This window comes from Salvelinus alpinus, chromosome 8 (genome assembly GCF_045679555.1).
Source record: "Salvelinus alpinus chromosome 8, SLU_Salpinus.1, whole genome shotgun sequence".
NCBI lineage: Eukaryota > Metazoa > Chordata > Actinopteri > Salmoniformes > Salmonidae > Salvelinus > Salvelinus alpinus.
The window spans coordinates 16,107,005-16,121,585 of NC_092093.1; the positions used below are offsets into that span (position 1 = coordinate 16,107,005).

The window sequence follows — 14,581 nt, forward strand, 5'->3', positions numbered from 1 at the left end:
TTGTCACCTTCTCACCAAGCTGCTTGGCAATGGTCTTGTAGCCCATTCCAGCCTTGTGTAGATCTACAATCTTGTCCCTAACATCCTTGGAGAGCTCTTTGGTCTTGGCCATGGTGGAGAGTTTGGAATCTGATTGATTGATTGCTTCTGTGGACAGGTGTCTTTTATACAGGTAAGAAACTGAGATTAGGAGCACTCCCTTTAAGAGTGTGCTCCTAATCTCAGCTCGTTACCTGTATGAAAGACACCTGGGAGCCAGAAATCTTTCTGATTGAGACGGGGTCAAATACTTATTTCCCTCATTAAAATGCAAATCAATTTATAACGTTTTTGACATGCGTTTTTCTGGATTTTTTTGTTGTTATTCTGTCTCTCACTGTTCAAATAAACCTACCATTAAAATTATAGACTGATCATTTCTTTGTCAGTGGGCAAACGTACAAAATCAGCAGGGGATCAAATACTTTTTTCCCTCACTGTATATCTAATGTGTTCCCTCCCGCTCACCTCCTCCCCGCCACCCCCCACCCCCCAGGACCCCAGCGCCATGCCCCGCCCCACCTCTCAGGACCTGGCCGGATTCTGGGACTTGCTGCAGCTCTCAATCGATGACGTCACTGCCAAATTTAATGAACTGCAGCAGATCAAGAGCAATGAGTGGAGGCTCGTGGAGAGCCCAGAGAAGAAGACGCCTTTACAGGTATATCAACAGAATTGTTACAGTTTTTTGTGTTGGTGTGTTGTCTAATGGTATTGGTCAACGCATACATCGTTTTTTTGTTTTATCCTGCCCCTACTCTGAGAAAATCACATGGCTCAAATCTTTGTCACCTCTCTCTCTCTCGCATTGTCTCTTCTCTTTATTTCTCTCCTCTCTCTCTCTCTCTCTCTCTCTCTCTCTCTCTCTCTCTCTCTCTCTCTCTCTCTCTCTCTCTCTCTCTCTCTCTCTCTCTCTCTCTCTCTCTCTCTCTCTCTCTCTCTCTCTCTCTCTCTCATGTGAAGGAGAGGAAGTGGCCTCCCCCGCTGCCAAAGAGACCTCCGAAGGGGCGTGGCGGCGTGGTGCGGGAGCGCTCTCTGGATCTGCAGGACCGCCAGCGTCAGGAGGCCCGGCGTCGTCTTCTGGCTGCCAAGCGGGCGGCTTCCTTCAGACAGAACTCAGCCACGGAGCGGGCGGACAGCATCGAGATCTACATCCCCGAGGCCCAGACCCGTCTTTGAGGTTCGAGGATTTACCCCCCCTAGCCCACCCCTACCCCTGTTTTGCCCATATCCGCCCCCCATACCTCAGCCCCAGCCAGTGGGTGTAACCCAGACCCCTTCCTCTCTCCTTCTTATCTGTGCAAACGTCTCTCACTCCACACTGTTTTTTCTCCACCTGTTGCCATTCTTGTGGTGTCCTCTCCCCTTTAAGACGGAGGGAATATTCCCCACCCCATTACAATGAGCTGCTAGTACACCCTCCCCTTTAACCGAACTGATCCACCATCACAATTATATTTGGGTAAATACAAGCAAATAGATTATTTTCTATACTGTAAAAAATGTTGTCGTTGGAAATGTACTTCCCCCTAAGAGCTTTTGCATTGCCATCATGTATTATTATAAGCCTCTGGGTAAAGTAAAGGGGAATGTCAGTATTTTTCCACAGTGTTCAAAGGGAATCACAAAGTGCAACTTTTCTATGGAGAATCTCACCAGCAACAGTGGTCTTGGGCTAAAACACCCTGTGTGGAGACTACTGCATCCCAGTGGTAGCACAGAGGTGGTGATGACTCACTGTCAAGACAGATGTCTGAAAATCTCTCCCCATGTTGGTGGGTTGACAGCATAAGTGGGGGGGTATATCATGTGATTGATCAACACCTGCTATTGAAATACCTCAGTCTTGCAGGTAAACACCATAGACATAGAATTCTAATCTAAGTCTATTCTATTTCTATGGTAAAGACAGAGAAGTCATCATATCTGAAATGGTTGCACTCGCACAGCATGCTGGGTGGGTATAGTAATTATTTTGTTATTCTAGGGACGTACTCACACAACTTTTTACCAGGCTAGCTACTGCAGCCCCTGACTAATGTTACCAGGCTAGCTACTGCAGCCACTGACTAACGTCACCCCCCAACAGGCTAGCTACTGCAGCCACTGACTAACGTCACCCCACTACCAGGCTAGCTACTGCAGCCACTGACTAACGTCACCCCACTACCAGGCTAGTTACTACAGCCACTGACTAACGTCAGACCACTTTTTACCAGGCTAGCTACTGCAGTCACTGACTAATGTCACCCCCCAACAGGCTAGCTACTGCAGCCACTGACTAACGTCACCCCACTACCAGGCTAGCTACTACAGCCACTGACTAACGTCAGACCACTTTTTACCAGGCTAGCTACTGCAGCCACTGACTAATGTCACCCCCCAACAGGCTAGCTACTGCAGCCACTGACTAACGTCACCCCACTACCAGGCTAGCTACTACAGCCACTGACTAACGTCAGACCACTTTTTACCAGGCTAGCTACTACAGCCACTGACTAATGTCAGACCACTACCAGGCTAGCTACTGCAGTCACTGACTAATGTCAGACCACTACCAGGCTAGCTACTACAGCCACTGACTAACGTCAGACCACTTTTTACCAGGCTAGCTACTGCAGTCACTGACTAATGTCAGACCACTACCAGGCTAGCTACTGCAGCCACTGACTAACGTCACCCCACTACCAGGCTAGCTACTACAGCCACTGACTAACGTCAGACCACTTTTTACCAGGCTAGCTACTGCAGCCACTGACTAACGTCGCCCCACTACCAGGCTAGCTACTGCAGCCACTGACTAACGTCGCCCCACTACCAGGCTAGCTACTTCAGCCACTGACTAACGTCACCCCACTACCAGGCTAGCTACTACAGCCACTGACTAACGTCAGACCACTTTTTACCAGGCTAGCTACTGCAGCCACTGACTAACGTCACCCCCCAACAGGCTAGCTACTGCAGCCACTGACTAACGTCACCCCACTACCAGGCTAGCTACTGCAGCCACTGACTAATGCTGCTGAGAAATAGGATGTGAAAAATATATGCAGTATTACATTAGGGCTGCATTGATGCATTTTCACTTATGATAATGGCATTGATGTAAGGTTGAAACATGCTTATGATATGGGTGGTGCAGTACATTTATTAGTCTGAAACATGTTTCCATTGTAACACTATTGTAAATCATTTAAAGAAAACAAATGTTTCTAATTTCTGGAAGAAAACATGTACTATATGATACAATGCATTTTTGCACCTTATATGTACTATTCATGTTTGTATGTCCAAGGGAAATGTAGTTCATGATGCTCACTTGCTATTGTTGCAGTTTATCTGCAAGGACAGATGTGGAATATTTTCTACTGAATAGGACTATTACGTTATTCTATAGTCCACTTTGAGTTGTGTGTTTAGCCCCATAACGACATTCTGGCATTCAAGCCTCTGGTGTCAAGTACGATTGATTGTAATGATAAATCATGTAATCTATCACACCCACATATATATTAGATTGAACTCGATATTCTCATAGTGGATGGTGTGAAAAAGTGAGTATCTATCGGGTGTAGAGAACAGTGGCCTAACAGTCCTACCTATTAGGGACCACATCACAGCCATATCATCCCATCTGGCACACAACCATCAAGTACTTTCCTCCACATTACAGATGTAGTGTGGGACAGACAGGTGCAAATGACACTTTAACACTATCTAGTTACTAGTAAATGGTGCTGTTTTTTTACTCTGAAACGGTTGTCATTTACCCAGTCCTACACACACAGCTACTTTTTAACAACATATTTACTAAATGGTGCCCATAGCATCTGGAATTAATGATGGTTGCTATTGACTTGCGAAAAGACCATCTTTGCAAATAGTCTATTTGCAGTGTTAATTTTTGCTTAGAAGTTGTTCATTGAAGAGGCAGAGAAAATACATATTAATGAGGAATTTCTAGTCCATCTCTGGATAGCAGAAAATAGGGTTTCTGTCATGGCAGGGATAATGTGTGTGTGTGTGTGTGTGTGTGTGTGTGTGTGTGTGTGTGTGTGTGTGTGTGTGTGTGTGTGTGTGTGTGTGTGTGTGTGTGTGTGTGTGTGTGTGTGTGTGTGTGTGTGTGTGTGTGTGTGTGTGTGTGTGTGTGTGTGTGTGTGTGTGTGTGTGTGTGTGTGTGAGGCATTGCATTGCTGTTTTTATTGACATGGCTTTAACATTGCCTGGACGTTGCTCCACTGAACACTACAGTGGAGAATTGTCCCCTCACCCAGCCAATGAACTTATTAGTTCAATCTACTGTACATTTCCTTCAAAAACATAGAACCTGTCCTTTTACTAGATGACATGATATACTGGCATTTGTGTTGCACTGTATATCATTGGCATAGCATATCAATTTACCCACATGAACAGCACATTTGGATTTGAACTATAATACATTTATTCCAATATAATTGTGGCGTTAGGGTTGTAAGCTTCCTGCAACAGTAGTTGACTACGAATGTTCAATAGAATGCGATGCGATTGTTTGCTTGTTTCGGGTTAGTTAGTGTGGTGTACTTGGTGGTAAAGGTTTAGCTGTTATCTGTTATATGTCCACATTGTATTGATGAAGAAAAGCTTTTAATGGAGGGCTTTGGAATGACAGCACATAGTAAGCCACAGTTCAGTTGGTCAGATATGTTGCCAGATATTTTGCTCAAAAGGGTGGAAAGTAGTTTAATGAACTGGAACTTTCCTCATTCCTATATAGCTTCTAGTAAACCACTCAGCATCTCCCATTTCATTTCCTGACGTCAGTCTCTCTCTGCTGTGAAACTCGATGAAACACTTACTTACCAGGCGGCCTTAAACACATGGAAAGCAAAAACGTTCATGAATGTAGAGCTCCTAACAATGCAAAAAAAGGACATAGGTGCTGTGTAGGAGCTGTGTAGGTGCTGTGTAGGTGCTGTGTAAAAGCAAACAGTACAGTGATATCATCCCTTGTGATTTCAAGTCCATGTCTGGTCTTAGTGAGGTACACAGGAGAAAGTGAGAGACATTGATAGCTTGATGAAGAGATGTTAAAATAATAAGAAAAATAAAAGTCAGTTCTCATTAGAGTATGCTGATTGGGCAGTAGAAATTATGTCACTTCAGCTCCTTCACACCTGTTGTGATGGTCTCATCTGAAAGATTCCAAATCCCAGGGTCACCAACTGCTGCTATGGTGACGTACTAGTAACTATTCACTACAGTTACCAAGTTTGCACACTGCTACTGTATGTCAACAGATACAGATTATATTTAACGTGATATTAGACCAAAGCTAATTGACAATGGAGCTTCATGCCTTTTCTCAAGTTTTCTTTCACTCTATCAATTCCTAGTCTTTAGTTACTCATATTGTGTAGTACTGTAATGTATATATAGCCTTTTAAAGTAGGTGCATAGGTTTTGACAGCTGGTTGTTGGTTTTCATAGCAAATTCATTTCCCTTTCTCAATCTCAAACATTCTCTATTAGCACGTTTGTCCCATGCTGCTTTTCCATGATCTAAGGAGGGGTAAAGTTAGGCAACTAGGAATAGTGGGAAAAATCCTTAGGTGCCTTAAAATCAGACGTATAAGAATCTGTGAATGAATGTCTTAGGTTGAGGTCTTTGGTTGGAATACGATGCCTGGCAGAGTGCTTGGCCATCACTGCTTGTGTTGCTTGGGTTGTTTCACCACAAACGGCTGTTAGGGAGAAAACTAGCTTGGCTTTGTTCATCCAAGTGCATTGATATTACTATTGTCGATTTAGAGTTGGATCATATTGAATGTTATGCTGTTGTATGACGGCTGCGCGTGTTGATATGAGGTCTAGGATATAAGGATGTGATTCTAGTCACATTGTGTGAATAGAATGCAAGTATCTTCATGATTGGTACACACTGTTTATACTTTATCATCAGGCAGTCTTGTATGTTGATGGTCTTTGATTTATTTAAGAACAGAGAAAGCGGCGTAGAAAATGTTATCAAAATCTAATTGAATCATTGGAACAGGAGTAAACATGGGGGTCGGCAGGGAAAAACAACATCCCAGAGAGTATTCTCATCAGATAGGAGATGGTGAAGATGACCCCGCTTCTCCTCCGCCTCCTTGCTAAGATATCGTAACCTCGTTCCAGTTGTCAATGCTTTATGGTTTATTATCGTCGCCACAAACAAGGGATTGACTAAACTTGACCTGCCAAAAGTGTAATAGTGCTTCATACAACAGGCAGGCACACATACAGCTGTTTACCTCATGGTTGAGAGTCAGTTACAGTGGGATAGATAGGTGTATTTGTATATGACGCCCATCAAAGCACTTTGCCATGCCTGTGTTCTATGCAGCAGTCCTGCACCATGTCCCCATGTCTTCAGGCATGCCCTCTAAAGCATTACGACACATTATGTAATGATTGCTATGGAAGTGGAGATTGTGATAAGAGGGTGGAAGATTTTAATTGTTGGGCACATGGATGATGATGAGGTCAATGCAGTACGTTTTCAACAATCTATCTTCTGTAACTTTGGTGTTTACGCACTCTTACTGGCCGTCTTGACTGGTTTTTCTGAAAGAAGCTCTATTAGGTACATACATAACCCTCATCTAGTAAGCATTCCACACTGGCAGCACTGGGTGGCTCAGGTCCATATAGATACAGTACTGTATATCCATGATGAATTGCTTTCCTGATACATTATAGTGATTGAAAATATGATCATTTTAGGAAAATAATGCTCTTTAAGACGTAAACGCTAAACACACATACACAAAGACATTTAGAATAACAAATTGTATCATATATCACAGTACTAAATCAATCAACAGTGGTTGTGATATATTGCTCTGCGGCCCTGTACGTATGGAACTCTTTTAGGGGCTGAAACTTATGTTCCATCATCATGGACGAAAGTGTTTGGTGAGCTGTTGTGCTAAAAACCTTAAAGAAGAGTCACTAAAGGTGATGATATTATTTTTTACTTCTTTCTTTTTTGTTCAAAATTTACAGAGATCTGTTTATTCTGATCAGCACAAACAAACAGATACACACACACACACACACACACACACACACACACACACACACACACACACACACACACACACACACACACACACACACACACACACACACACACACACACACACACACACACACACACACACACACACACACACACACACACACACACACACACACTACATATTTCACAGCAGTACCACAAGATGTCATCAAGATGGCACCCTATATTCTTTCTTTTGAACAACTTATCTTGAAGTATTTTGACATCACCACAGGCCCTGTAAACTTTGCTTGATTTTTTTCTTTCAATCTTATATTTCTTCATTTTTTTCAGTGCAGTTACACTGTAAGAATGTCTCTCTCTTCTCATAAAACATTTGATTCAATTTGGAGCACAGAGTTAATTGTTATCATTATCACTGATCTTTATTTCCACAAAATACCAGGGGCTCTTTCTTCATTTCCTCGAGGCAATGCTATTGACTCATGGCTTATTTAAAAAGGTTTGATCGAATCAGGGCTGCTTTACATTCAAAACCTCATGGACTGCGAGTGCCTGCTGCCCGATTAGCAATAAGCTTCATTCAAACAATAGACTCACAATGCACTGTAGCCTCTATATCAACTGACCTTCCAATTTGACCTGCCATCCAATCTGCTTACACTCTGTTTCTTAGTTAATGCCAATATTGTGGAATGGAGGGTTCTGCCCACAAGGTCACCCATTCCCCTGCTATTAACTAGGCCTACATGTAACTCAACTGTATGGACATTCGGGGCATATGTGCGTTCATTGTTCACATTGACAGTCATTGCGTTGTTAGCCTTTAAAAGCGAATGAAACCCTCCCAGGGAAGAGAAAGGGCGCCCTTGGCCTGTCCTATTTTCTCTTTTTGCTAAATGTTTTGCGAGGTGAGACAGCTTTCATTCTATGTTTACCTATGGTGGAGAAATGTCTGATGTCTTGTGGGTAGAATTAATCAATTGGAATGTGACATGGAAGAAAAAATAATATGAAGGTAGTTGTTTAGCTTAAACTATTTTTTATTATTAGATATCATATCAATAATGAGGATGAATATAATGCCAAATATGCATTATTTGTACAGAAATATACATATATAAATATATAAATATATGCCTAATTTAAACGGAACTATTTTCTGCTCTTGACCATGTTTTTGTTGTTTAAACTTTTATTTGTCTAAGTTATTTTATAAGGTCTTAAGATAGCATGCAGGGTAGTGAAAATGAAGGTATTATCTGATGTTTCATTGCTGTTCAGTATTGCAGTTTGTTTTGTATTTGTATGATTAATTTGCTGATTCAGTTACTATTTACATTTAATTTATATATTTGGTTATCTGAAATGAATTGTAAACCTTTCTTTTCTAAATGAGAGTTTTTTGGAACGTTCTTTATCATGGTATTTATTTTGTATTTTATCAATGTGCTTCAGTATTTTTGCCATAATTTATCAATCTGCCTCTTTGAATTAAGTATTGTTAATGACCATCTGTTGTAAATACTTCTGCAAATTAAACTTTTTGGAAAAAAACTGCTTCTAACTTTTTTTATGATGCTGTGTATATACAGTCATATGAAAAAGTAAGTACACTCCCTGGAAAGTTGTCTTTGTTTGTACATATTTGGACAGGTGGATATGTAATCTTCACTTCAACACTATCGACAGATAAAGGTGACCTAATTTAACAAATGACACTAAAAGATTATACTTTGCAATCATTTATTCATAAAAAATCTACAGAAGTCCAATTCCATAGTGCGGAAAAAACAATTCCCCCCTAGCTTCAATAGCTGGTGTTGCCCCCTTTGGCTGACAAGAGCAATGATAGTAGCAATAGCAGTGATAGTAGCAAGAGCAGTGATACTAGCAAGAGCACTGCCAGTTAGCAACAGCAGTGATACTAGCAAGAGCAGTAAAACTAACAGGAGCGGTGATACTAGCAGGAGCAGGGATACTAGCAAGAGCAGTGATACTAGCAAGAGCAGTGATATTAGCAGGAGCAGGGATACTAGCAAGAGCAGTGATACTAGCAAGAGCAGTGATACTAGCAAGAGCAGGGATAGCAGCAAGAGCACTGAAAGAAGCAAGAGCGGTAATACTAGCAAGAGCGGTGATACTAGCAGGAGCAGGGATACTAGCAAGAGCAGTGATAGTAGCAAGAGCAGTGATACTAGCAAGAGCAGTGATAGCAGCAAGAGCACTGAAAGAAGCAAGAGTGGTGATACTAGCAAGAGCGGTGATAGTAGCAAGAGCAGTGATAGTAGCAAGAGCACTGATAGTAGCAAGAGCAGTGGTACTAGCAAGATCACTGATAGTAATAAGAGCCGTGATACTAGCAAGAGCACTGATACTAGCAAGAGCATTGATAGTAACAAGAACAGTGATAGTAGCAAGAGCAGTGATAGTAGCAAGAGCAGTGGTAGTAGCAAGAGCAGTGGTAGTAGCAAGAGCAGTGATAGTAGCGAGAGCAGTGGTAGTAGCAAGAGCAGTGATAGTAGTGAGAGCACTGATAGTAACAAGAGCAGTGATAGTAGCAAGAGTAGTGATAGTAGCAAGAGCAGTAATAGTAGCTAAAGCAGTGAGACTAGCAAGAGCAGTGATAGTAGCGAGAGCAGTGATAGTAACAAGAGCAGTGATAGTAGCAAGAGCAGTGATACTAGCAAGAGCAGTGATACTAGCAAGAGCACTGATAGTAGCAAGAGCAGTGATAGTAGCTAAAGCAGTGAGACTAGCAAGAGCAGTGATACTAGCAAGAGCAGTGATACTAGCAGGAGCAGGGATACTAGCAAGAGCAGTGATACTAGCAAGAGCAGTGATACTAGCAAGAGCAGTGATAGCAGCAAGAGCACTGAAAGAAGCAAGAGCGGTAATACTAGCAAGAGCGGTGATACTAGCAGGAGCAGGGATACTAGCAAGAGCAGTGATAGTAGCAAGAGCAGTGATACTAGCAAGAGCAGTGATAACAGCAAGAGCACTGAAAGAAGCAAGAGCACTGATAGTAGCAAGAGCAGTGGTACTAGCAAGATCACTGATAGTAATAAGAGCCGTGATACTAGCAAGAGCACTGATACTAGCAAGAGCACTGATAGTAAGAAGAACAGTGATACTAGCAAGAGCAGTGATAGTAGCAAGAGCAGTGGTAGTAGCAAGAGCAGTGATAGTAGCGAGAGCAGTGGTAGTAGCAAGAGCAGTGATAGTAGTGAGAGCACTGATAGTAACAAGAGCCGTGATACTAGCAAGAGCACTGATACTAGCAAGAGCACTGATATTAACAAGAGCAGTGATAGTAGCAAGAGTAGTGATAGTAGCAAGAGCAGTAATAGTAGCTAAAGCAGTGAGACTAGCAAGAGCAGTGATAGTAGCGAGAGCAGTGATAGTAACAAGAGCAGTGATAGTAGCAAGAGCAGTGATACTAGCAAGAGCAGTGATACTAGCAAGAGCAGTGATAGTAGCTAAAGCAGTGAGACTAGCAAAAGCAGTGATAGTAGCGAGAGCAGTAATAGTAACAAGAGCAGTGATACTAGCAAGAGCACTGATACTAGCAAGAGCAGTGATACTAGCAAGAGCAGTGATAGTAGCAAGAGTGGTTATACTAGCAAGAGTAGTGATAGTAGCAAGAGCACTGATACTAGCAAGAGCAGTGATAGTAGCAAGAGCACTGATACTAGCAAGAGTAGTGATAGTAGCAAGAGTAGTGATAGTACCAAAAGCAGTGATAGTAGCAAGAGCACTGATAGTAGTGAGAGCACTGATAGTAACAAGAGCCGTGATACTAGCAAGAGCACTGATAGTAGCAAGAGCAGTGATAGTAGCAAGAGCAGTGGTACTATCAAGAGCACTGATAGTAGCAAGAGCCGTGATACTAGCAAGAGCACTGATAGTAACAAGAGCACTGATAGTAGCAAGAGTAGTGATAGTAGCAAGAGAAGTGATACTAGCAAGTGCGGTGATACTATCAAGAGCACTGACAGTAGCAAGAGCGGTGATAGTAGCAAGAGCACTGATAGTAGCAAGAGCGGTGATAGTAGCAAGAGCAGTGATAGTAGCAAGAGTGGTGATACTAGCAAGAACAGTGACACTATCCTGACCGGTGATATTAGCAAGAACGGTTATACTTGCAAGATCAGTAATACCAGCAATAGCAGTGATATTACCAAGAGCGGTGATACTAGTTAGAGCGGTGATATTGGCTAGAGCAGTGATACTAGCAAGCGCAGTGATAGTAGCGAGAGCAGTGATAGTAGCAAGAGCAGTGCTACTAGCAAGAGCACTGATAGTAACAAGAGCAGTGATACTAGCAAGTGCGGTGATACTAGCAAGAGCACTGACAGTAGCAAGAGCGGTAATAGTAGCAAGAGCACTGATAGTAGCAAGAGCGGTAATAGTAGCAAGAGCAGTGATAGTAGCAAGAGCGGTGATACTAGCAAGAACAGTGACACTATCCTGACCGGTGATACTAGCAAGAGCGGTTATACTTGCAAGATCAGTAATACCAGCAATAGCAGTGATATTACCAAGAGCAGTGATACTAGTTAGAGCGGTGATAGTGGCGAGAACAGTGATACTAGCAAGAGCAGTGATAGTAGCGAGAGCAGTGATAGTAGCAAGAGCAGTGATACTAGCAAGAGCACTGATAGTAACAAGAGCAGTGATACTAGCAAGAGCAGTGATAGTAGCTAAAGCAGTGAGACTAGCAAGAGCAGTGATACTAGTTAGAGCGGTGATAGTGGCAAGAGCAGTGATTCTAGCAAGAGCAGTGATAGTAGCTAAAGCAGTGATACTAGTTAGAGCAGTGATAGTAGCAAGAGCAGCGTGAGGCTTTCTTATTTTTCTCATCTTATTCAACTTTTGCCAATCACCTGCAACAAAGATAGCTCAGATGTGCGATTGCCTTCAGAATTTTTTATATCAGGACATACAAGCATTTCCTAGGCTGGTTCCAAAATACACCAATTGATTATCTTTACTCAAAACAAGAGTTTAAGCTAGCAAGATCTTATTCACAAATGCTCTGTTCTGCTGACATGCCACGCCATTCTGCCAAGTAGCCTATGAATTATGATGAATCTCCTTTCTTTACTAAATGCCAAACTAGCATTTAATTGCTTCTCAAGATATTGACATCAAGAGTGAGAGTGGATCCTCTATCCTTGACGTTTGATTGGTCTTGTGTATAAACATTCTTCCCTCAACCAGTCTGCAAATTCAATTCCCATCCATCATCTACAGTCGGTACTGCTGACTCAATGTCCATCAATTAGCCAATTAGGCATAGGCACAGTCATTTTTGTCTGTCTGCTGTCTGCGTACATTGATCAGAAAATACTTTGAAATGATGAAAAGTGACAATATAGGCTTTTTCTGAGTGTTCTCATATTTTCTAAGTGCAGGTACAGTATCTGTTGTCTTAGTGATCTGGGAGAAGATTCCAGTGGTGGAAAAAGTAGTCAATTGTCATACTTAGGTAAAAGTAAAGATAACTAAATCGAAAATTTCTCGCAACACAGAAACAAAAAGTCAGACAATTGAATTTAAGTCAAAAAGCGTTACTTTATATAAACAGGATTACAAGTTACTTCATATAAACAGGATTACAAGTTACTTCATATAAACAGGATTACAAGTTACTTCATATAAACAGGATTACAAGTTACTTCATATAAACAGCATTACAATTCGGTGTAACAGAGTGTATAAACAGTATTTGGTGTGTGAATGAAAACACAAAGGCGTCCGACAGGACATCTGTGCTTTCCTATACGTAATATTTGACTAAGACGACTTTTAGGTCCTTTGAGGTTGTTACACTATATCCTGTCTTCTTTGATGATCTTCAATTCTGAAGGTCATCATAATTTTATTTGGTGCAAAGAAAACATGGGACTTTAGCTTTTTCAGTTCTCACAGGACACAGGGCACAGAAATACAGGACACAGAAATAATTATATTTACATGTATCCGTGTAGTAAAATCTGTCAGTGACTCTTTTTTTTTGGCCATCTGAATCTACCGGAAGGCTTCAAGTCATTAACAAACTCTAGCAAAGTGCCTGGACACCCATTCTCAACCAAGAGGACTTTTTTTGCGTTTTAAAAATACTTGCACACAGCACTATATCCTTACTATATCCTAATCAAGGTTTGTTTAGAATGTTTCTCTTACTGTAGATCATTATAGTCAAGGTCAGAGCTCTCAGAAGCTGTAGTGAGGCGGTTTGGGTTTTGCCCAGCAATGGCATCTTTCTTCCGTGACCTTGAGCACCCCTTAACTTCCCATACTGCTTCTGAGAAAACATCTAATGTAGTCTTGAGCAATCTTTTTAAGTATTGCTCTGTCCATTTGGACTGTAATTTTTATGACCTTAGAGTAAATATGCAGGGTTTATAAACCCCTCTGCGTGTGTGTGTGTGTGTGTGTGTGTGTGTGTGTGTGTGTGTGTGTGTGTGTGTGTGTGTGTGTGTGTGTGTGTGTGTGTGTGTGTGTGTGTGTGTGTGTGTGTGTGTGTGTGTGTGTGTGTGTGTGTGTGTGTGTGTGTGTGTGTGTGTGTGTGTGTGTGTGTGTGTGTGCGTGCACAACGACAACCCACAGATAGCACTGTGAGTTATAACAGTCTGTAAATATGGAGAGATGGACATTAGTTTCACACAGGTAAGATCATTGTTCTGGTGCAATGTCAGGGGCACTGCATTAGACAAACATGAAATGATCTTCTCTTACTGCTTGGCAAGTCACCATAAAGATTTGACCTGTAGAGTAGATAAGAAGAAAAAAGATGTATTCCACTTACTGTTTTGTTTAATCAATCCCACTTCTGACACCAATGTAATGAAATGGCAGGGAGCAGCTCTCGAACCCTCGACCTTCTAGCCCGAAGTCCGGCGCAAAAGCACGCTCAAGCGGCAGAGTCGATTTCCGCGCTTATAAACTCTATAATTGTGTTCCATTATGTGAACTGTGGCATATCTGCTGTCTTATCTGGTTTCCAGTGGATTCATTCCTATTTTGATGAAACCTTGTGACAATGCATAATCAGCACAGCAAGCTGTTTCACTGCACTGTGTTGCTCAACCATGTGGTTCAGTCAGGAGAAAAGGAAGTGAGCAGGGAGATAGGGTTGGCAACATGCAGCACGGTCTCTGTTTGTTTTGAGTAGTTTCCCGGGCTACAGGAGAGGAGTGGATGGCCTATTGGAATGAGGAGGCCTGTGAACACAAAGATGCTAGTAGATGCTGTCCATTGTTGGCGACTGAGTGACATCAGTGGGTACTAGCACAACAACATGCCATGTTGCAACATGACAAAGCTCTTTCTGACCCTCTGTCAAGAATGTCTCATTGACCGTTACACAAACTAATTCGAAATTTTTGTGCTGCAAAATGCTCAAAGGTTTCTTGATTATTTTAACTGTTGAATGGGTCATTTCCTACCTACAGTGTGATTCCATTCGTGGGTGATTGAGATGAGCTTTCC

The 14,581-nt window shown here is 42.0% G+C and overlaps 1 protein-coding gene and 1 pseudogene across 3 annotated transcripts in view; both read left to right on the forward strand.

The window, feature by feature from the left end:
- LOC139582623 (disks large-associated protein 2-like) overlaps positions 1–7,989 on the forward strand; it is a 160,056-nt gene extending 152,067 nt beyond the window's left edge. For all 3 annotated transcript variants that reach the window (XM_071412766.1, XM_071412764.1, XM_071412767.1), the window contains 2 exons: positions 536–700; positions 1,003–7,989. In XM_071412766.1, the coding sequence (XP_071268867.1) occupies positions 536–700; positions 1,003–1,218 (381 nt within the window). In that variant the 3' untranslated portion in view covers positions 1,219–7,989. The remainder of the gene's footprint in view (positions 1–535; positions 701–1,002) is intronic.
- Positions 7,990–8,932: 943 nt separating this feature from the next.
- On the forward strand, positions 8,933–11,827 carry LOC139583872 (dentin sialophosphoprotein-like; annotated as a pseudogene).
- Positions 11,828–14,581: the final 2,754 nt, after the last annotated feature.